The sequence below is a fragment of the Phocoena sinus genome, chromosome 19 (assembly GCF_008692025.1).
Source record: "Phocoena sinus isolate mPhoSin1 chromosome 19, mPhoSin1.pri, whole genome shotgun sequence".
Lineage (NCBI taxonomy): Eukaryota > Metazoa > Chordata > Mammalia > Artiodactyla > Phocoenidae > Phocoena > Phocoena sinus.
Window position 1 is genome coordinate 58,615,005 of NC_045781.1, and position 22,219 is coordinate 58,637,223.

The 22,219-nt window shown below is 63.9% G+C and overlaps 2 protein-coding genes across 5 annotated transcripts in view; both read right to left on the minus strand.

Annotated features, from left to right (window-relative positions):
- Nucleotides 1–2,557: 2,557 nt before the first annotated feature.
- PABPN1L (PABPN1 like, cytoplasmic) lies at nt 2,558–5,348 on the minus strand. Its single transcript, XM_032614271.1, has 7 exons — nt 5,100–5,348; nt 4,536–4,674; nt 4,161–4,228; nt 3,552–3,658; nt 3,358–3,445; nt 2,727–2,869; nt 2,558–2,597 (listed from the first exon to the last, which is right to left on the minus strand). Exons 1-7 carry the CDS (start codon nt 5,346–5,348, stop codon nt 2,558–2,560), a joined length of 834 nt encoding a protein of 277 aa, XP_032470162.1.
- A 5,170-nt stretch (nt 5,349–10,518) lies between these two features.
- Nucleotides 10,519–22,219, minus strand: part of CBFA2T3 (CBFA2/RUNX1 partner transcriptional co-repressor 3) — an 83,558-nt gene continuing 71,857 nt past the window's right edge. For all 4 annotated transcript variants that reach the window (XM_032613875.1, XM_032613874.1, XM_032613877.1 and 1 more), the window contains 7 exons: nt 20,547–20,728; nt 19,650–19,873; nt 16,609–16,694; nt 15,809–16,007; nt 15,300–15,368; nt 14,840–15,030; nt 10,519–13,586 (listed from right to left, as the gene is read on the minus strand). In XM_032613875.1, coding sequence (XP_032469766.1) covers nt 13,287–13,586; nt 14,840–15,030; nt 15,300–15,368; nt 15,809–16,007; nt 16,609–16,694; nt 19,650–19,873; nt 20,547–20,728 — 1,251 coding nt within the window. In that variant the 3' untranslated portion in view covers nt 10,519–13,286. The remainder of the gene's footprint in view (nt 13,587–14,839; nt 15,031–15,299; nt 15,369–15,808; nt 16,008–16,608; nt 16,695–19,649; nt 19,874–20,546; nt 20,729–22,219) is intronic.

Consider the following 22,219-nt stretch of genomic DNA (forward strand, 5'->3'; position numbering starts at 1 on the left):
TAGATGGAGCCAGAGCGACCCATAATGGGGTTACATTCGAGGTTTTTCATGTGCGTTGTCAGGTAGCATTCCCGTTTTAGGTCTGAGAAAATCAAGGCTTAGATGTAATCTGCTGGCCTTTGCTTTGCCAACAGAACTGTCAGATGTCAGTTTCATCTTAACTTTTTGCATCTCTGTACTGTGAGGCTCGTCTCATTGAGGGCCACCTGCCTGCCCATCCCCCGCCACCTGCTCAGCCCTTGGCTGCTGCTCCAGGTGCTTCTGCTGAAGTTCTGTCCTCCCTCCCCATCAGCATTCCTTCTCCCTTCTTCCCCGGGCCAGACAGCCAAGAGGATCCTGCGTGTCTTGGCTTTCTCTGGGCATAGCTGAGAAAGTGTGGGTTGGAGCCCTGGCCGCCCACATGGGCTGCTTGGGCCTGAAATCCACAGGAAAGGAGGGACTCAAGGGCCCACTCTCCTCGCAGTGGCCACGCAGAAGGGATTAAGAAGATACATCTGAAAAGGGACCAGTTCCTTGCGATAGAAGCCTGTCTGCAGGTCCTTCCACAAAAGCAAAATGCACAATGAACGCATCAAGACCAATGCACATCCTCGCCAAGGAGGAGACTGGCACAAGGTACAGCGCGGCAGGAGCTGGTGCTTCATAAAGTTCAGCTCCAGGAACTACGTCTGGGAGGCCTCCCTCTCCTGCAGCCCCCAACTGCACGTGATCCAGGCCTGGCTCGGCCCTGAGCCACCCAGCAGCCTTGGCAAGGTCCCTGCCACTCAGCCCCTCCTACCCACATTCTCCAGGGGCCAGCGGTGGTGTGTGTGCCTGCGCACGCGCGTGCACGTGTGCACATGAAAACAGAAATCTATACTCTCACGTTTCTGGAGGCCAGAGTCAGAAATCAAGGTGATGGCAGGGCTGGTTCCTTCTGCAGGCTCTGAGGGAGGGTCTTTTCAGCCTCTCCAGCTTCTGATGGCTGCTGGCGAGGAGTTCCTTGGCTTATGGACGCATCACTGCAACCTCTGCCTCTGTCTCCACATCACGTTCTCCGTGTGTCGGTGTGTCTCCTACCCAGTGTGTGTCACTGGGTTTAGGGCCACCCAGGTGATCCAGGGAGATCTCCAGATCGTTAGCTTAATCACATGTGCAAAAACCCCTTTTCCAAATAAGGTCACATCCACAGGTACTGGAGATTAGGATGTGGACATATTTGGGGGGGGGGATTTCGTTCACCCCACCACAAGGGCCAGTGCTGACCCCAGATCACAAGCGGAGTGTGAACCTGGCCAGATGGACACGCGGATGGAGAGCACAGGCGCGCCCTCCCGAGAAAACACTTCACTGGTGCTGGAGAGGGGACACTGGGGACTGGGGACCGTCCACCTGTGGATAGCTTAAGGACCTGATAATCAAAAAAGTACAAGGTGGGCTTCCCTGGTGGCGCAGTGGTTGAGAGTCCGCCTGCCGATGCAGGGGACGCGGGTTCGTGCCGCAGTCCGGGAGGATCCCACATGCCGTGGAGCGGCTGGGCCCGTGAGCCATGGCCACTGAGCCTGCGTGTCTGGAGCCTGTGCTCCGCAACGGGAGAGCCCACAACACTGAGAGGCCTGCGTACCGCAAAAATAAATTAATAATAAATAAATAAATAGTACACGGCAAAGAGGGTTGCTTTAGAAAAGCCCAGGCTGAAATTTGTTAGTGGTTCTTTAAGGCCAGGACCCCGTGTGTCTGCATCTGGGCCCCAGAGCTTCCTTTCCCCGATCGGAACGCAGTCAGAGGGCAGAAAGCACGCTGCACCATCAGGGAGGGAAAGAGCGGGGCGTCTGCCACAGGGAGGAGCGCAGGCAGGGCGCTCGTCATGGAAGCCCCTCTGCGTCCCTGTGTGAAGAAGCCCAGGCTTGCGCCAGGTGCCCCGGGCGCACCCTCCTGCGGGGCCTCACAGGTGAGGACCCACAAGGCGACGTCTGTGTCACTCGTCACGGGGGAGTGTGTGCCCCGGAGGCCACCAGGCCCGGGTGAGGCGCGGGGTCTGGCGGTGACGCTGTAAACCCCGAAGCTAACGCTTGGCTGCCAGGAGTGAAGGGGGTAGAGCTGGGTCTGGGATCCACAGCCGCAGCCCATCCGCCGCCTTCTCTGCACGGTGTGCACCCAGGAAACAGCGTCCGGGTGAGGCGAACAAAGCGGGGCGGTCTGTTGCCATGTGCTTTTAAAAAATATTCAAGTTTAATAATTTATGCTTTACCAGTAAGACACACATTTCTACTTTTCTGTAAAAGGCGTTAGTGGAACAGTCCCGAGTATGCCGCCCCGAAGCTGACCCGACGCTGCCTGGGCCTCACCTGCCCGCAGCTTTGCCCGGTGCCCTCCAAAGCCCCGACTGGCCCGCGTGCCAGGTCCACTCCGTGCCCTGCTTCGCGACCGGTGGCTTCGGCCGTGGGGTCTGGGCTGTCCTCCCGCCGAGGGAAGGGGGACGGATAGTTATTCTGCGCGGAGTAAATGGTCGCACGAGGAGCACGGCTGTCTACTCCTGACCCAGCGGCAGCCCCACTCTCAAAATCGGGCCCTCCCTTCAATACGGTGAATACCACGGCGAGAATCTTCCGCGCCCCCTGCCCGGAGAGAGGCCGGGGGGCGAGCGGCCTCCAGGGCTCCGCCCACCGGACCCAGCCAGGCCCAACAGAGCCCCGCCCACCGGGCCCCGCCCCAATAGGATCCCGCCCTCCCAGGGCCCGGCCCACCGGTTCCGCCCCCCTGGTCTGAAACGGGCCCCGCCCTGGAAGTTGCTGTGGGGGAAGGGTCCCCCCCTGGCGCCTGGGTGTCCCCGAAGGCCCCCGCGGTCCGTGGAGCTGATCCCTGGTAAATTGGTTCTTTTGGGCAGCACCTGGAACCAAAGGCCGAGTCCGCCTGAGACCTCTGTTCTCACACCCTCCTCCCCGGCCCAGGGCCAAGACCAGGGCTAAAGCTGCCTCCAGGAAGCCTTCCTGGGTTTCCCTGCTGAAGGCTCACAGGCAGGTGAACACAGGCCCCAGCACCCACCAGGCCCTGGTGGCCCCAGGGCATGGGGCTGCCTGAGGCATCAGATCTTAACCTGTTCCCAGCCCCTGTCAAGCCAACATCTCCCCCTGCAGGGGGGGTCAGGAAGGAAGCCTCCCCAGGGCTTACACCCAGGCCAAACCCACTGGGGTCTGAGGTGCCCCCACACCAGACGGAGGATGTGCCCAAACACCGGACACTGGAGAAGGGTCAGGCTGGGGCAGGTGCCTGCTTTTCCTGTCCCCTCGGGGATTAATGGGTTAACGTAGAGAAGCTCAGAGCAGAGCGCTCCCCCCACCCCCCCCGCCCCCGCAGTGACTGGTGGGGGACACACACCTTGATGACCCGGCCTCGGAAGACGCTCTTGTCCAGCTCCACAGCGGCCTGGGCCGAGCTCTCGGTGGCAAACTCTATGTATGCATAGCTGGGGCAAGGCAGAGGCAGGTGAGGGCCACGCTCACCCACGCTCACCCACGCAGAGGTGTCCCCGCCCCCCGGGCGCCCGGCCCCTCCCCGAAGCCCCAACCGACCCCTTGGGGTGTCCGGAGAACTTGTCGCACAGGATGGTGACCCGCTGGATCTCCCCGCAGTGGTTGAAATAGGCCTCCAGCTCCTGGGCTGTGCCCCCGTAGTCCACCTACAGGCATGGACCCTGGTGGGGGGCCTTCTGCAGGGGCCCCCGCCTCCCAGGGTCTCCTGCAGCACGTTTTCTTGGTAGAGAGGGGGTGACTGGGCCCCAGGGTGAGGGTGGTAGCCTAGACCTCTACGCGACCCCCTGCCGGGGGAGTGGACTGGATATCCAGATGAATGCTCCCCAAGTTTACTGGCCTATGCAAAGGGTGCGTGGCTTTTTCAAGTGGAACTCGTTGCCAATAATCTGCCCACTGGGAGATTTCACGTGGAAATTCCGAATCCCAGCCCACAGTGGGAAATCAGGCCTGACCACAGAGGGTCCACGCTCCCTCATGGGGACAGCCCCCTCATCAGAGCCCCCCACCTCCTGCTTCTCGCTTCCAGGCCTATGTGGCTTCTGAGTTTGCTGCCCATACTGTCCCTTCCTTTAATCCTCACAGCCAGGAGGCGGCTGCAGACCCAGTGCTGCCGGGCCGACCCCCCCTCGCCCCCCTCCCCCCACTCACATTGCCCACGTAGACGGATCTGTGATCGGCCTCCACCGCCTCCGTGGGGCTGTCTGTGGAGAGAGGGGCTTCAGGACCAGGGGGCTTGGCCTGGCAGGGGCCTCCCGGCAGCTGCTAAGGGCAGGCACCTCACGTTGGTGGCTCAGTCCTCGCTCCTCGGGGAAGAGGGGCACCTGGGTTCTTGGGGAAGAGCACCCCTTGGGGCCTATGTAGAAGGACCCACTGCCAGGCCGGACCTCATGGAAACCCTGGCCTTTCCCCGGAAGCCCACACTTTTCCTGCAGCGGCTCGCAGCTCATCCGTATTTACCCTCGTGCCCGAGGACTTGCGGGCCACAGCCCAGGGAAGGGGTCAGCCTGGCTCTCTGGTTCCTACCCGTCTCGGGGCTCAGCAGCTGCCCGGCCAGCAGGGCCCTGGCGTCTTCCTCTTCCCCCTCTGGGCCCTGCTCCCCGGGCGGCTCCGGTCGCTGGGCCTGCTCCATGGCCCACAGCTTCAGTCTGATGGCTTCCAGCTCCTGCCAGCATACGGCCCAGGCTGAGCCCGGAGGCGGGACAGCCCCCAGGCTCCGCTGGAGGGAGGGCAGAGGGGAAGGGGGCCTGACCCTGCCCGTTCTCAGGGTCATGCTGGGAGCTCCCTGGGCGGCGGGGGGGGGGGGGGGCAGGAAAGACCACACGGACTCGGGCCTGGAGAGAAGCCCCTGTAATCCACCCCCAACACACAAAGTCCCCTTCAGGCCGGAGAGGCCACCCTGCCCCTTCCAGCCCGTGCACAGGTGGGCGTCCCTACACCCTCTTCCAGGCGTGGGGACAGTGGCCCTCTTGGCCCTCTCACCCCTGGGGTCAGAGCTGCAGCCGTCCGTCCCCCTGCCCCCATGCACAGCGTTCCCCAGGTTCCCGAGATCCCGGCCGGCCTCCACCAGGCGCTCGGCGCCGCTGTTACCTGGTCAGCTAACGGGCACTTGGCCAGGTCCCCCCTCTCCAGGACAGACAGCAAGAAGCCTGCGTCTTCCTCGCGCTCTTCCGCTTCCCCCGTCTCCTCCTCCTCCGTGTCTCCAGCCCCCGGGCCCAGAGGGCTCTTCTCGGCCTGGCTCCAGGCCCCCCAGCCCTGGGCCTCGGGGTCTGAAGAAGCCCTCCTCAGCCAGGCCTCAGTGGGGGGCGGGAAGAGAGCTCGGCTGAGGAAGGGCCACATGGCGGATGGGGCAGGAGGGGCCGGCAGAGCCTCTGCGCTCGCCTCCACGCTGCCTGCCGGCACCTGCCTGCACCCTCCCGGGATTTAAGCCCTCCCCCAGGCCAGGTGTTCCCACTAGAGGCTTCAGAGGCCTCCCGGCTGCGGCCAAGCCTCCACCCTGGCTTCTGGGCCCTGAGGGGTCAGAGGCTGGACCCCCGCCCCAGTGCCCCTCTTCCTCACTGGCCGGCCCCTCTGGGACACTCCAGGTAGAGAGGGTGCAGCTGCGGCACAGCCGGGGGGGCCTCCTGGCCACAGCTCAGCCTCACCCGCCACCGTGCAGGAGCCAGGAAGCTAAGGGGTCGCAGGTCCCCCCACCTCGCTGTGTCACGCCTCCAATGGCCAGCCACGGTTAGGATGACGCAGGGGGGGAGCAAGTTACCTGAGTGTGCAGAGCACGGAGGGGGCACAGGGGGTCAGAGCAGGCTTCCTGGAGGGGGTGGCATTCGAGCCGGCCTTCAAGGATTGGGTCAGGCAGAGCCAAGGCGAGGGTGGCCTGGGCGGAGGGAACAGCTTGAACAAAGGTCTGGGGGTGGGGGGTAGGGGAGTGCCAGGAGGTCAGCGGCTTCTCGGGCCAGGCCAGGGCAGGGTCCGGGGCCAGAAGGAGTGACATCCCTCCTCCTGACCCCTCCTGGATTCCCTGCGTCCCTCCCCTCCCCACCCCAATTCTGGGCCAGCTCTTCGGTGGGAGCCACGTAATGAAGCCGGGTCCCTGCCTGGGCCACAGGGCACAATGATGAATTCTGTGCAGGTCAGGCCTGGATACTGGGGGCCTCAAGGCAGTCTGTCAAGTCCCGCCCCATTCCTCTCTCTCCCCCAGGGCAGCTGCAGGCCTGTGTCCCTGGGTGCCCTGGTATCCTCCGTCCATCCTCCCTAGCAGCTGCTCTGGCCTCTTCTCCCCCGGCGTCGTCTTGGGGGAGCTCCTGCCATGCCTTTTCCATCCTGCTGACGTGTTTATGGGGGGCCCTTCTGGGCGCGTGTGCCCACCCAGCCCACATCCCACCCTCCAGACCATTGCTGGTAGGGTCTCTTCCCTGGGAATGTGGAGTTGGGGGAGGGGAGAGTTGCAGCCTGTGAACGAACCCTGGGGGCCGTGGATGGGGGGACGAAGCGTGCGCCCTGGAGGGAAGTGGGGGCCGCCGTGGCTGCCTTTCTCCTCCCGGCTCTGTTCTCACCTCCGTGGAGGCTGAACCCCCCCGGGCCCTGCAGGGAAAGGAGCCGGCCTGAGTTGGCTCTAAGCCTGCAGGCCTGGCCTCCCAGCTCCCGGCCCTCCTTGCCTGCAACACCCCCTTTTCCCCACCCCGGAGGCACACGGTTTCATGCACTTGCATGTGCGAGGCTCCAGGGGGCACTCTTCTCACTGTGCTGCTGCTTCCAGGAAGCCTTCCCGATTGCTCCATCTCCCTCTTGTGGCCACGGCGCCCGGGCCTCACCCTCTGTCTGACCTGTGTAAGTTACACGTCCCCAGGTCCTTCCCGGCTGGCCAGAGTGCCTCAAGGACAGCACTGAGGACAGGGCCCCAGTCCAAGGCTGGCTGGATGAGGACAGAAGTGCGGCTGCCGCAGGTCTTTCTCCCACGGTTCGGGGCAGTCAGGCCCCCTATCCTGTGGGCCGAGACCCCATGGAGGGCCCCTCGCCCAGGCCCTTCCATCTACCTCCAGGTGGGAGGCGGGACACCAGGGCGGCTGCGTCCAAGCCAAGGGCCGGCTGGACTCGGGCCCGGCCCGGCCAGCCTCCCTCTGAGCTCAGACCTCTGCAATGGAAAATCGCCGTCATCCCCTCTGTGCCGGGACTGCTGACACACCAGGCCCGGCTGGGGTGCCGGCCAGTTGCCTGGCGTGCAGACAGGCTTGCCCCCATGCTGGCCTTTCCAGTGACGCCTTTCAAAATACACCATGTTCCAGGCTGGGCCCGAGTATTAATAACACCTCTTTCCTCCCAGGGGCCACCCGTGAGCCCAGAGCCCTAGCCCTGCACACCCACTAGGGGTGGGACCTGCCCTGTGAGCCGCGACACCACGTCTGGGACACCCTGGCTCCTCAGGGCCAAGGTGTCCACCCTCAGGGTCTTGTGGGAGGTGCCCACATGGCCACAGGCAGGAGGGGCTCCAGCCCTTGAAGCCACGAGTGTGTCATCTGGGGTCCGAGGTCGTCCCAACCACCTCGAGGACACAACCTTCGAGAGTTCACCTCACTTGGCCGGAACTCAGGAGGCAGAGGTCATCCGCCACGTCCCGCTCACGCCCCGACCCTGCACTACACGTTCGTCCACCCCCGTGGCGTGGTGCACCCCCTCTTGTCCCTCTTGCCTGTCACCGAGAAAGCCCCCCAACACAAATCTGGTGAATCAGTGTGTGAAACGGGCTTAGGCGGAGTCGCCGGGGACCCAAGGAGAGGCGGAGCCCATGATGGTGAACGGCAGCTTTATTCCATGACACAGAACCCACGCGGCCGTGAACAGAGAGATGGGGGGACACGGGAGGGCGGCCACCAGGACCCTGCCTGGCACCGAGGAATGTGACCCAGCACTCTCGGTCCAACCCCTTTGGGGGAATTAAAAAATAAAATCACATGAAGAGGAAGTGGACAGTCAATCCATTGCCCACGAGGCTGCGTGTAGCCGGCCCCAGCTCCCGCTGCCCGAGCCCCTCGGCCCACGGAGGCTGGCCTGGCTAGGCCCCCCTTGTCCTTCATTCTAACGTTTAAAGCCAGGCTCCCCTTGAGTCCCGACGTCGAGTTACTGCTCTAAGGGGTCTCTGGGGAGGCACTCCAGGGTCTGGCTGAATTGAAGCAAAAGCAACGGGAAGCAGGCAGATTCCAGAGTTTTCTGGAACGCCGGGGACTGTGCAGGTTGCTGCCCAGACAGCCGGCTCCCCGGGCCTCATCTGTGCACCGTGTCCAGGCTCGCTGCAACCTCTTCTCCCTCCTCTCCTGCCAGCAGGAGGTGATCCCGCGGGGGGCGCTGGAAGAGCCCCGTAGGTCGCGGGAGCCCGCAGGCAGGTGTGGGGCTGAGGGGCCCAGGGAGAGCCGGGGCTGGGAGAGCGTGCTGCGCCTCTAGGGCCACAGGGACACCCACCCCACGACCCCTGGATGGAAGACGGGCGTAGGGATGAGGCAGAGCCGGGCATGAGCCCCCAGGAGCAGGAGCTCCAGGAGTCCTGGTGTCTTAGGGAGGCCAGCGTGGGGCTCTGTCTTGCCCCTCCCTTCCTGGGGACACCTCCAGGCAGTGACCCCTGGTGACGAGGACAGGAGTAAGTGGCGCTAAACCGCAACGTCTGGGACTTGCCAGGGAATGTGCGCTCCCCGACTGGTGGTCCTGGTCACAGGGCCCCTGAGCAGCTGTGCGGGCCACCTCTAGCGCCTGTCCTGGCCCACGGCCACCACACTTGCTAGTCGGGCCCAGACTGGCCAGAGCTGTTGCTGGGACATTGGTCCAATCTGCCCACGTCTGCAGCAGAACCTTATCTGTCCCCGGAGCAGGCCTGGACCAATGGGAGGGGCCCTGGGAGGGGGTGGCCAAGGCCACAGGGGACCCAAAGCACCCCCACGGCTTTGGATCACTGAGGGAGTTGGTGACGCTACGCTGGGTTCTGGCTGGGGATGGACTGAGGCGTGGTTGTGTGGATTAGATGGGAGACACGTGTGGTGTGCAGACAGGTGGATGGTGAAAGGATGAAGTGATAGCTGCGATAGAGTAATGGATGGATGGGTGTATGGACAGATGGACAGATGGATGGATGGATGAGTGAATGGATGGATGAATGGATGGATGGGTGTATGGACGGATGGATGGATGGATGAGTGAATGGATGGATGAATGGATGGATGGGTGTATGGATGAACGGCCAGAGAGATGACAGGATTGGTCAGAAGGGTGAACTGATAAAAGAAAAGAATCAATAAGTAATTGTAGGTAGGCTGAAGGGACGGGCAGAATCATGGCCAGACAGACACGCTGCAGTGAGCTGGGACAGGCAAGGTGGGTGGTGCCAGGGACTGGACTTTGGTGTCATTTTGAGGATGTATTTGGAAAAACTGGCAAATAGGAGGAAGTTAGGGCCTGTCCTGATCCCTCTCCACGGTGTCATTGGGATGAAACCGGAAGCAACGCCCCCTCCCACCTGTGTCCCTCCGCCACTGAACCTCTTGGGCCCTGATGGGCAGCCCCACAGGGCGGCCCCTTCCCTCTTGCACTACGGCCCTTACCCTCCTGGCCCCAAGGCTTTCTCCAGCTCTCCTCTCTTCCCCGGTAGCACCCAAGGCTTTCCTTTGGTCCTGGGGATGGGAACCCTCGTGATTCTGACGGGGTCTGGGGTGTGCCAGCCTGTCCACACGGGGAATGGTAGGCACTGGTCTTTGCCAAGAGAACACGCCCCAGACACCACCACCTGCGGACAGTGACACGTCCTAGGAGAAAGGCCAGAGAGAGGAGGGGGTGGGAAAGGTCGAAGGGTCACGCGTCAGGGCGCTTTCCACCGGGGGTGAGGGGGCCCAGGTGCCAGCATCTGCTGTCCCAGCCTGTGCATCCTCCCTGACTCGGCCCTGTGGGCCGGGAGCTCCGGCCGCCGCCCGCCTCTCTCTGCCCTCCTGCCGGCGCTTTGGCCTCAGAACAGGGTAATGCTGCCGTTTCGGGTTGACTTGTCGGGGAGGGAGGGTCTGCGAGCAGCCGCATCTCACTGAGCTTTGGGCTCACCAGCGTGTCCGATCTCGGCCCCTGGGGAAGAGACCCTCACGCGCACACCGACGGCCCACAAGCTCGGGAGGTAGCAGGGCAGGCCGGCCTCTGAGCTGGACCCCCTTCTGTCCAGACGCCCTCTTTACATAAGGAAGGCAGGGGGAACACAGACCACCAGCAACTCCAGCTCTGGCCGCCCCCACACTCCCCGCCCAGAGCTACTCATTGGGAGTTTGCCTTCTCTGTGAGCACTTTGGCCAAACAGGGCCTGAGCACAGCGACCAACAGACATGCCGGCTCCCGAAGCATGGAAGGGGCCCTGGACGGAAGGAGCCGCCTGCTTGGTGTGACCCAGCCCACACCTGGCATCCACTGACACGTCGCCCCCGGGGACACCCCCTCCCACCCCTTCTGGGCCTCAGCCTCCTCGCTGCCAGCCCCGCCCACCTGGCTGCCACCCTCTGACCCTGCGGACCCTCTCTGCTGGCAGGGGCTACGTCTGTCGGCCTCTGGCCGGCCCCTCGTGCCAGGCTTCTGTAGCCCTGGCCAGAGGAAGGTCTCGGTATATGAGATACAGGTATGGGGGTCACACAGGGAAGATGGCCTTTCCTAGCTGGCTTGAGGCGACCTCTTCCCAACAGCTGGGGTGGAAGGGGCCGTCCCCACCTCGGACCCTCAGCCTGTGGTCCGGCCCTGCAGGCTGGTCTGGCCCGATGCCACCAGCTGGCCAGCCCTGGCGCGCCTGCCTGAAATCACAGGGGACCCTGAGAGGGGAAGAGGAACAGAGGCCGGCAAAGCACACCCGCGGGGCTGCAGGTGAGGTGCTCCTCCCAGCCAGGACTCACCCCGCAGTCCTGCCATCAGGGCCTCAGACCTCCACACCCACACCCCAGCGCACCCAGGGCGCCACCCTCCACCGGCACAACCTCGTGGGAACAGAGTCCGAGGGGAGAGACGGGGCTACGTCACAGCACGTGCACAGCCGCCCTTCTGACAGGTTCAAGTCTCGCGAGAGAGAAAGCAGACTGGAAACATGACGGGTGGGTGCCCGCTGCCTCACGAGAGCCGAATTCCACCTGGCCCCTGGTCTTCTGAAACCCACAGAAGCGAGCCTCTGAGAGGCGGGTGGCCCTGCAGCCCCAGGCGGCCCGGGAGCTTTCTGGAGGGTGAGATAGGTCTAGCTCGATGGTCAGAGTTAGGGCTCCTGCCAGGTGGGGTTCGGATGGCACCTGGTCTGTGTACCGATGGAATCCTTCCTGGCAATACTCAAAGGGTGAATTCTTACAACTCTGAAAAGTAACAGCGATCAACAAACCCATTGCTCCCCGTAGGACCGCAGTTCGGCTCTCTTTGAAAACCTAGTTCCTGAACTTTACATACTTCCATGGTTTCTCTTAATTTTTTTATTTGGCAAACATCTCTTCTTTATTATCGTCATCATGAATACCATCATTTGGACCTCTGCAAGGACTATATACATTCACATTATCGCAGACTATTGACCTCTTCCTCTCGGTGGGGCCCCTGGGCACCCGGTTTCAGTAGCTGGTCACTATTGCACTCCAGTCCAGGGAACTCCTTACGGCCACGCAAGAAAACACAGATCGGAGACCGTGTTTGCTGTTTGTTCTCCCACTGGGTACAGATCAGAATTTCCTTATTCTTTTATTTCCTCCTTGAGATCGCTGGGGGAGTTGAGTGTGGTGGGGGGACAGGGCTAGGCTTGGCGGGGGGATTTCGGAGAGAACATCCCCTGAGGGGCAGCTAGACAAAAATGCAGGGTTATATACAGCTGGTCACGTCTCCAGAAGGTGCGGGGAGGGCAGATTGCTTTCCTTTGTCGTTTTCTTCCTTTTTCTGCAAAAGTGTGGAGCTGCAGGAGACACAGGGGCCGGGACGGAAAGACGAGGTGGGCGGGAGGCTTCTCGGAGCGGGCAGCAGAGGTAGAGGATGACAACGAGAAGCAACAGTTGAAGGCGCAGTTGCTGTCTCCTCGCGCTTTGAAACGCAGTCAAGAAGCAACCCAAAAGATTGTCACAGTTTCCTCTCAGAATTATGTTCTCTCTGGGAAGGACACGTGAGCACTTCTTTTTCACCAATGGAAAGAATGAAATGTGATGGAAATTCACAGATGGAGTGAGGACAGACGAGGTACCCTCCCTGCACGTGTGCAGACGCACGCTGGGCGTGCCCTGGGTGCACACGCAGACGGGCACGCACGCGTGGGTGCCGAGGGCCGAGCTGCCCACCCCACCCGGCCCCGGCGGAGGTGCTGCTGTCGAGTTGAAAAGAAAGAAGTCGCTTCTTGTTGGACAAAACACTTCAAACCCCAACATCCCAACCCCCCGAACAGAATCAAAGCAAAAGACCGACATCTGAACAAGCCCAGGCGTAGAGTAAGACAGTGAAATAAATACTTTGGCAGCGACAAAAAAATTGTGGATTTGGACTTCTCGTGTTTGCTTTTTGGATTTCCTTTGGAGCAGAGGTGTGTCCGGTGTCCTTGGCTGGCTAGCTGGCAAGGTAGTTTACAGGTATGCTTCCTTTACGTTTTTTTTAAAAAACTTTTTGGATTTCTACTTAAAGCCAAACAGTTTGACATTAAAGGAAAAAAAAAAAAAAATACCCTGAAACCAAAAATTACTTCTTGAGTCTGAAATTGACATCTTTCTAACCGTCCTCACTGCACCGGCCACACACCCCGGGGGGTGGTTTCCGTGACACAGCGGCTCAGATCTCCGGCTACAAAAGAACAGTTTTCTTTTTCCCTTTTGAATCAGGAAGGGGGGAAACAAACCCCACAGTTTTCTTTGTCCATTTCTGAGTAGCTCTTTTGCCAAACAGCCCCCCAAAATTCTTCAATGAAAATATAAGCCGCCAAACAATTAGATTTTTTCATTGAAGAGAAAGTGTGTGAAAGTCATAAAGAGAGAAAAATGAGAGAGAGAAAGAGGGAGAGGCGGGTGTGGACGAGCCGGTCACCTCTGCCGGCGTCCGTCCGGCTGCCTAAAGCTCGTCGGGTGGTTTCTCAGGATGCACGAGAGGTTGAGGCGTGATCGTCATCAGGTAGCTGAGGAAGTTGCATTGATGCAGTCTTGTTGGTTCTGTGTTTTCTTTTGGAGAGAAGCAGTAGCAGCAGTGACTCCCAAGGTCGGCTCCCAGGTCTGGGCGCGCGTCTAGCGGGCCGGGCAGGGCCGGGTGGGTCGATGGGCACTGGGTCCGGGCGGGTCAGCGGGGCGCGGCATCCAGCGGGCCGGGCGGGCCGGGGGAGCCGGGGCGGGAGGGCCCCGTGGAGCCCGCCTCGCTGGGGCTGGCGGCGGCCGGGGGCAGGCAGGGGCCCAGGCCCGGGGTGGCGTCGGGCTGTCCGGGCACTGGCTCGACCGCTGCGGCCGAGGGGCCCTGCAGGCTCTGGCCGCACACGTGGTGATGCTTCTCCCAGTCCTTGTGCTGGCAGAAGGAGCCGCAGTAGCGGGCCGCGTTGCAGCCGCTGCACGTCTCGCTGGCCTTGCGCCCGCAGTTCCAGCAGCTCTGGATGTGAGGGAGCACGGTCAGAGGTGGCCCGGGCCGGCCCCCCGGGTCCCCAGAGTACCCTTCCTGGCTGCGGACCAGGGAAGCACACACTCCAAACACACCTGCTCAGACCCAGCCACGACATCACCGAGCAACAAGAGAAAAGCCCCAGCTTGCGATGACCCCCTGCAGACACGGCCCCTCAGCTGGGCCATTTTGGGGGGACGGGCTCCCACAACTCCAGCCCACCACAGACAGGTTCACGGTGGGCCACAGCCCCCTCCCTCTCTTCCAGGAAGCCTTCTGGCCTCGCCAGGGCTCCGATACCAGAATGTGGCAGCCCCGGCAGAGTAAAGAGGTGGGCTGCACAGCTACAGCTGCTGAGGTCCCGTCCTTCCCCCACCACTGGGCCTCTGACCCTTTTTTCTGTAACAAGCGACGACCCCAGCTGCCCACATGAGCAGAAGGTGGGCAGGGATTCCAGCGAAAGGCCGGAGGCAGCAGCCCAGGCTGTGGGACGGGGAAGCTAAACCACCCTGGGAGGAAGGTCCAAGCGCCCATTTAGCCCCCAGAGCCTCCTGCTGGCCACACTCTGCAGGCGTGCCCCCCCGCCCCACCCTTGCTGCTCCCCAGATTTCTGCCGGCTCACTCCCTCAAGGACTGCTCGGACGGACGGTACCGCTAGCGGGCTTCCCTGACACCCACCGTCCTCCCTACGCACGTCCACGGCCTGAAGCGCCACAGGATGTCCTTCTGTGTCCCTGCTCCCCTTACCCCCTCGGGGCCAGCTCAGCACAGACGACTCCAGGGGCCTTTGGAGAAGTGCCCTCCCCGAGGACAGTCCCAGGACCCCTGGAGAGAGCCTCTCCCTCCTCCTGACCTCTCTGCCGTCCAAGCCCTTCTCAGACAAGGAGAAAATGCAGTGGACGCGCAGGTACCAACACGGTGACTCTCACGCCCCACTGCTTGCCTCTGCTCTCACAGGTTAGAGGGAGCCTTGGTGTCTGCCAGCCTGGGTTCAAATAACGGCCCCACCACCTCTTGGGGAGTGACCTGGGGTGAGCCATCTACCTTCTGGAGCCCTCCGTGTCCACATCTGTACAATGGGGACACCCACAGGACCTGCCTCACCAGGCCGTGTGGGGTCAAGGGGCCCCGGGGCAGCCCAAGGTCACGTGGCTGGGAAGCACGTGACCGGGAGGCGGTAGAGTGGGGTTCTGGCCCCGGACTGGGTGTGTGTGTGGGGGGGCAGGGAGGGCGGGCGGCCCTACCTCGCTGGAGTCCTCCTGCTGGTTGACCACGGTGAGGGCGTCCTCGGAGGCCTGCCGCCGCGCCTCGGCCAGGGCCCGCTCCATCTTGGCTCGCTCCATGCTGATGAGCTCGTGGGCCTTGCGCTCGGCGTCCGACACGGCTTTCTGCAGCTCTGACATCGCCTGCCGCTTCACCTCGTTCACTGCTTCCTCTGCAAAGGACGCCCCCGGCTGGTCGGCATCTGGACCGGCCCAGACGGGTCTCCCCTGCCCACAGCCCCGGGGGCGCGAATGGTCGCGCGGGGGGAAACCTGCAAAGCCAGCCCTCTACTGTAGTGTAGAGGACCGTCCCCTGGAGGGCGGGGACCGGGCCCACGCCCACATTCTGAGTCAACAGGCCTGGGCGCGCCCGCAGGGACCCCCACGCAGAGGCAGACGGGGAGGGCGAGAGGGTCTGGGGCCCCGGGCCACCCCCACTCACCAGCCTTTCTCCAGATCTCCTCGGGCACGTAGCTGGACAGGGTCCGAGGGACGGACTCCCGGTGGACATCTGAAACACAGGAAGGCCGGCATCACACACAGGACGGGGCCCACCCGACTGGGCCATGGGCGCAGGGTGTGTGATCTTGGGGCCCCAAGGTACCCATGGTGGAAACCCTGTTATCGCTGGGCGGGGGGAGCAGGGTGATGTCAGGAAGGGAGACCCTCGGGAGCCGATGGGCTTTGGATTCGGCTGGGAGCTGGGCCGAGCCTGGCCCCTCTGCGTCTCCACGGTCATCATGCAGGGGCCTCCCAGCGCCGGGCCCCTGGCCTATCGGAGCCGAGAGCTGGGCCTCCCAGCGGGTCAGGGCAGCGTCTGTGTAGCAGGCAGCCCCTCTTTCCCAGGTTACACGGTGTTGGGTGCTATTTCACTGCAGGGCCGTGTGAGGGCGCTGCCGTGGCGAGTGGTGGCCTCGGCCCCGGTGCCCCGCGCGCGCCCACAGAGCACACCTAGCTGAGAGCCCTCAGCGCCCGCGGAGCTGCCGAGGGGCCGGGCGGCGGGCGCGGGGCCCTTCTTGCTGTCCTGGGCGGCGTCACTGTGGCGCCGGATCCAGTGGTTGAGCTCCTCGCGGTCGGCCTCCTGGCAGCGGCGCAGCACGGTGAGCGACCGCCGCGTCTTCTCGGCCATGTCCATGATGCAGGTCAGGAGCTGCGGGCACGCGGGGCCGGGTGAGCCACTCGATGACGAGGACAGCCGGGACACTGCCCCACACTCCGGGCCCGGCCAGCCCGCCCGCCAGGCCTTCCCAAGGGGGCTCAAGGCTGCGGCCTGAAAACCCACCTCCACTGCCCGGAAAGACACCGGAGCAGCTGGGTGGGGCTGGGGGGGGGGCGCCCGGGGCACCACACCGGCGGGGAGGCTTGTCCCGACCCAGGGCTGGGGCTCTCCCTGCAGCCCTCGAGGTGCGGCCTGCCCCGCGAAGCAGACGGGCCAGCGCCGCTCTGGGGACCACCCTTCTCTCGGGCTCCCCTCCCCAAAAGGACGCGGGGCAGGGATGACCCTGAAAATGGTGTTAAAGGGGTCCCACCCCCGCGGCCAGGGGACCTTTCTCCGGGAGACGGTCCGCGGGGCCCTAGAAGGGAGGGTGCTGAGGGGCCGACCAGGAGCGCACGGGCGACCCTAGACAGGCGGGCGCAGGGCCGAGGGGGCGCACACGAGCCCTGCCCCCGCAGCGCCCGCAGCGCCCGCAGGTTGGGCAGAGCGCCTGCGAGTTGCTGCGACGCCCCGTGGCCCGAGCCTGGACACTCACGTTGTTGAGGTGCTTCCACTCCTCCGACCACTCGCGCTCCGTGAGCCTGTGGTCAATCACTTCCTCAGGCCGGGACCCGTGCACGGCTGCGGAGGAGGCTGAGGCTCAGGCCCCGCCCCCACCGCAAGCCCCGCCCCCACTCACGCCCCTGCCGCAGGCCCCGCCCACGGGCTGTGCCCTCCCGTGGAGAGGTGAGGAAGAGAACCCTGGGCACTGACGTCTGCCCACTGCCCTGGGGGCTCAGGAACAGGCCTGGCCTCTACTCATGCTTCGGAGGAAGAGACCCCTGTCCCCATCCCGCGCTTTGGCCACCCCTCCCCCACCTCCAAATCCAGCCACTCTCACTCTTTCTGCCCCCTGCTGCTGGCATAGTGGCCTCAGACCTCAGTCAAGGGGCTTCCCCACTGCTCAGGGCCTCCTGTGGCTGCCTGGCTTCACCCATACTTTACTGCTTCCCCGGAGCTAGCTGGACTCCTATGCGTCCTTCAAAGCACAGGTCACAGGCTCCTTCCTCCTCAGCAGCCTTGGGCTCTCAGGCTTCCTTAAGCCCCATGTATCTCTGGTTGTGTAGTAATTATAGGTGCTTCTCTGCTTATTCTCAGTCCTGCCAACAGACTGTGTCAGTCCCCAGGGCAGGGCCAGTGTGGCCTGTTCACCTCTGTGTCCCCTGGGCCGAGCTCCAGCCTGGTAAGAGGGGTGATCCGGCTTATCTGCTGGGTCTCAGGTGAGCAGGTCTAAGTGTGGTCTCCTGGGAAACAGTGGGGTCGGGAAAAGCCAGAGCCCTGACACTCATTCCCCATGGGACCTGGGCCCTTTGTCTTGCTTGTGGCCTCAGTTTCCCCCACCCTGCCTGCCTCCCGGAGGTGTGATAAGACTCCCAGGAGACGAGATGGAGGGAAGGGCCCTGGGTGTGGAGCAGGGCTCTGTGCTAAGGGCTTTACGGGTTCATCCCTGCCTCAACCTCCAACCGTGTGTGTGGGGGAGGGGTTCTGCCGTTATTTCCATTTTATAGATGAGGAAACTGAGACTGGTTACAGGGACATGTAGACCAAAGTAAAGCAAGGTCGGCTGGAGCTGGGGCTGTGCCCTTAGCCACTGGCTGGTATAGCTCCAGAGACTGAAACAATGGAGTGCCCACACCCCGTAATCAGAAACAAAACAAACAGCTGAGAGCTGAGAAATTCACACCAGCAGGGCAGCATCTGGCTTCCTCACAGCAGCTCCTCCTACACTTTTTGAAATACCGAATATGCGCACCCCACTGTGACCCAGCAGGGCCCATGCTTCCTGGGCTGGGGCCTACTTAGGCCTTTTTTAGCCCCCAAACCTGAAATGCCTACCCAAACTGCAGCAGAGGTGGGAGGTAGTAGCCACAGCCCGTGGTACAGCACCCTGCCCTGCTGCCCACGGAGCTGGGGCCTGCACCAACGCCACAGCCCATGGTACACCGCCCTGCCCTGCTGCCCACGGACCTGGGGCCCGCGGTGCACCACCCTGCCCTGCTGCCCATGGAGCTGGGCCTGCCCCGACGCCCTGCCCTGCTGCCCACGGAGCTGGGGCCCGCGGTGCACCGCCCTGCCCTGCTGCCCATGGAGCTGGGCCTGCCCCGACGCCCTGCCCTGCTGCCCACGGAGCTGGGGCCTGCACCGACGCCCTGCCCTGCTGCCCACGGAGCTGGGGCCTGCACCAACGCCACAGCCCACGGTACACCGCCCTGCCCTGCTGCCCACGGACCTGGGGCCCGCGGTGCACCGCCCTGCCCTGCTGCCCACGGAGCTGGGCCTGCACCGACGCCCTGCCCTGCTGCCCACGGAGCTGGGATCTGCCTGACAGCTGGTGTCTATTTTTGCTTTAGCAGAAGCGGGCGGGAATTAGCACCTGCCTGACCCGGCTGCAGGGAGCCAGACGCTGTCACCTGCTGCCCGGGCCCGGGCCCTGGAAGCTTCCGGGGGGAGGAGGCAGGGGCAAGGCCTCTGCTGACCCTTCCTCTGGGCCCACCATCGGTGCCCTGGGCCTCTGCCTCAGGGGCAGCTGTTTCCAGGTTCCCTCACCAAAACGCTGGGGGGGGGGGGTCCCTGGGGTGGAGGCTAATCTTATTCATCCCTTTGACCCAGCACAGAGGAAGGTCAGAAGGTCAGTCGTGGTAGCTAGACGACTTTGGGCCTGTTACCCCTTCGGGCCTCAGTCTCCCCATCTGTGATGTGGGCATGCTAACACATCACACAGGTGTGTCAGAACACATCGGGGTGCTGCCTTCTAGGACCCAGCAAAACATACAATGCCAACAAGAGGACCCCCGGGACCTGCCATACCACCACCAGTGACAGCTGGGTCTCAGCACCCACTCTGGGCCAGGCCCTGTATTAACACCCTCTCACCCCCTGAAGGTGGGGCTGCTCTTAAACCCAGCCAGCAGGGAGGAAGCAGGCATGCAGGGCACGTGACCTGCCCAAGGGCACACCTGGGGGAGCTCGGAGGACCAGGCAGTCCTGCCCCCGGGGGGTGTCGCCCCAGCGCCCAGCCTCCCTGATCTTCTTTCTTGCACGGACCACCCTCTACGGATTTGGTGTTTTGGTGTAGCAGGACCCGCCGTGTGTGCTCAGTGGTGCTTCTGCTTTCCCTCGGGGCGCCTGTGCGTTGGAGGCGGGGGCTGCAACTCCTGCGGCTTGGGGACCCCCCACATGCCGGGTCTCTCCCGGCTGCCAGTGCATCCTGAGCGGCTCTAGATCCCGTACCTGGCCCTGCGGAGTCCCCAGGACAGGCACCTCTGCAGCCACGGCGCCCACCTGCCATGGGGAGGGGCCCTCCTGGCCCTGAGGTGGCAGCGTCCAGTTGCCCCACCCCGGGAAAGATGGCTGTCCCTCAGGCTTCTGGGCGCACCCAGGCGGGGTGGGGCGCAAATCTCTCCTCTGCACCCACGTCCTCAGTGCCCATCCTCCCCGGACAGCGCCAGCGTTCACGAGCACACGGCAGCCCCGGATGCTCCGCCCGCCCCCACCTCCACTTGGCGCACGCGTGCACCCCCGCAGCGCGCCGCTCACCCAGCTGCCGATGGCGCTCCCGCAGCTCCCGGGGGTCAAGGTGGCGGTAGGAGTCCCGGAAGTGGTGGGCCACGGCCATGTCCTCCAGGCGGTAGTGCGGAGGCGGCGTGGGCTGGGGCAGCCCGTTGCTGGGGCTGCAGCGCTGGGCGGGGCTCAGAGTGCACGGCCGTTTGCTGAGGTGGTCCGGGTGCAGAGGGTCACGGTCTGACCCGTTCTCTTTGGTCCTGGTCCCAAGAGCAGGCAGGGGACAGTGGTCACGGGGCCACGATCCGTGGACAGAGGGGTGAGGGGAAGGTCGGGGCGCGGGCAGAGAGCGAGCGAGCGAGGAGGAGACAGACCGAGGTGAACAACGGGAGAGATCAGACCCGGCCGCTGGGGGCCCAGCCTGGTGCGCCCCTCTTCCCCCTCCTCTGGGGCTCCTGGGGTGAGGTGGTCAGGAAGCCTGGGCCTCCTTGGAGAGAGTGGGGGAGACACCCTTCCCCATCAGCAGGACAAGTACCCACGCTATGACCCAGCAGTGCGGGCCAGCCCAGGCACCTGGGCACCTCGGGCTGCTGGACACTCGGGGTGCACGTCCAGCACGAAGGGAACAGCCAGGGCACGCCGGCCAGGCAGTGTCTGTCCTGCCTCCGCCCCCGTCCTCCCGGGGCATCCGAGTCCTCAGGAGAACCCGCCACAGCCATACAGGGCGGCCTCCCGGTGATTCAGCCTGTTCAGCAGCCTCGCACCTCAGGCCGAACCCGACCAACCCAGCAGCGGCTGCCACAGAACGCAACGTGGTGTCGGCCTGCGTTCTCTCAGCCCCAGAACTGGGGCGCCCGCTAAGCCTCGGCGCCAGCGCAGCTCTCGAGAGCCAGGCAGGGAGAGACCCGGCCCCTCCACTGTCCCCCCAGGTACCTGTCAGGTGTCCTCCTCTTGCCATTCTCGTTGACCTCCGGTAGGAGCTCCGAGGAGTCGCTGGGGGAAGAGGCACTGGCATCCAGCAGGAGCTGCTCGTGCTGGGCCAGGTACTGGGCGGGCGTCTGCTTTGCCAGGCGGGCACAGTGCAGGAGCTCCCGCTGCAGCAGGGGCAGGCTAGCCTGTGGGGGGCGGGGAGGGGCTTGGACTGGCTGCTGACTGAGGTCAGGGCGCCGGGGGCTCGGAGGTGAGGCAGGGACGCCACCGGCCAGCCTTGCTGTGTGACTCCGGGCAAGCCGCACGACCGCTCTGGGCCTCGAGTTCCTCTGCTACAGCCTGGGGATGAGGCGGGACCGTGCCCCCCAGGAGACCCAGCGGTTTGGGGTTTTTCCCCTTCACCAGGCTCCCTCCTGCATGGGCATCTGGAGAAATCGAGGCGGGCTCCCCACCAGGACCCGCCGCCTGCGCCTGAGGAAACAGGCCCCAGACGACCGCCCGCACGGAGGAGGAGAGTGAGGCTCAGAGGGGACGGGGCAGCCCTGCACGCGGTCACCGCAGCGGACGAGCAGGACCCCAGCACACCTGCCGCAGACCCCAGCGTGCGCTGGCTGGTCCCGCCTGCCCGCTTTCTGCGGGTTCCCAGCCCAGCCTTGAACGAAGGTATCCGTGTACCCACACCGCTCTGGGCCGTCACGCGTGTCACCTCCCGGAGTTGGACACGACCGCTGGGTTCCACGTTTGTGGGTGAGGACACCACAGCACAGGGAGCAGAATGGCACGTGGGGGGTGGGCGCGGGATTCGAACGCAGATCCCGCCTGTGACCACCGTGCGTAACTGCCGTGCCCTCCCGCCTCCGCCCTGCTCTAGGCCTCCCAGCGAGCACGGCAGGGCCCCGGGGGCTCGGCGGTCTCCCCAGATCCACCGTGGGGGGATGCCGGCTGGGTGGGGGCGCAGCGGCAGGCCGCTTGGGAGGGCCAGAGTTCTAAGTATTTGTAACGAAGTGCAGTTCCCCAAGTTTCTCACGGTGTTTCAAAGCCACCTCGGCAGCCTCTCCCGCCTCTGCACCACCAGCCCCGACTAGCGCATCCACCCGGACGTGATCAAGCAGCCAACGCGTTTTCGTCAAGCAGTGCCGGCTGCCAGGCCTGTGCTTTTCCTACTTGGATAGCTGAACAGGGGCCAGCCCGCCATCTGTCGAACACGTTAGGAGCCTGAGCTGGGAAAGGAGGTCCCGGGAGGTCCGAGGACGCCAAACATCCTCCCTCCCCCTCGCCAGCCCCTCCTCTCCTGGTGCAGCGGGGCGGGGGACAGCACGGGCCCTGGCTGGTTGCTGTTAGAGCCATGGAAACATCTGGATTCCTGGCCGGCTGGACCCAGCTGCGAGCCGGGGCCACGGGTGGAGGGCTGGCTGGGCGGGGCAGCATCTCCCAGCTTCCGGAAAGCCCCACCACTCAGCCCCGCACAGCGTCAGGCTCAGGAGAGGGTGCAGGGGACCTGGGGCCTTTGGCTGGGGGAACGGGGACCAGGGCCCAGAAGAAATGCATAGACACTACGGGGGGCGGTGCGCATCTCCTTCCTGGGCAGCAGCCCCAGTTCTGTCTCCAGGGCCTGGGAGGCCTTGCCACTGAGATGCTGGACAGACCGAGCTGGTGAATCCCAGCTCTGCCACCTG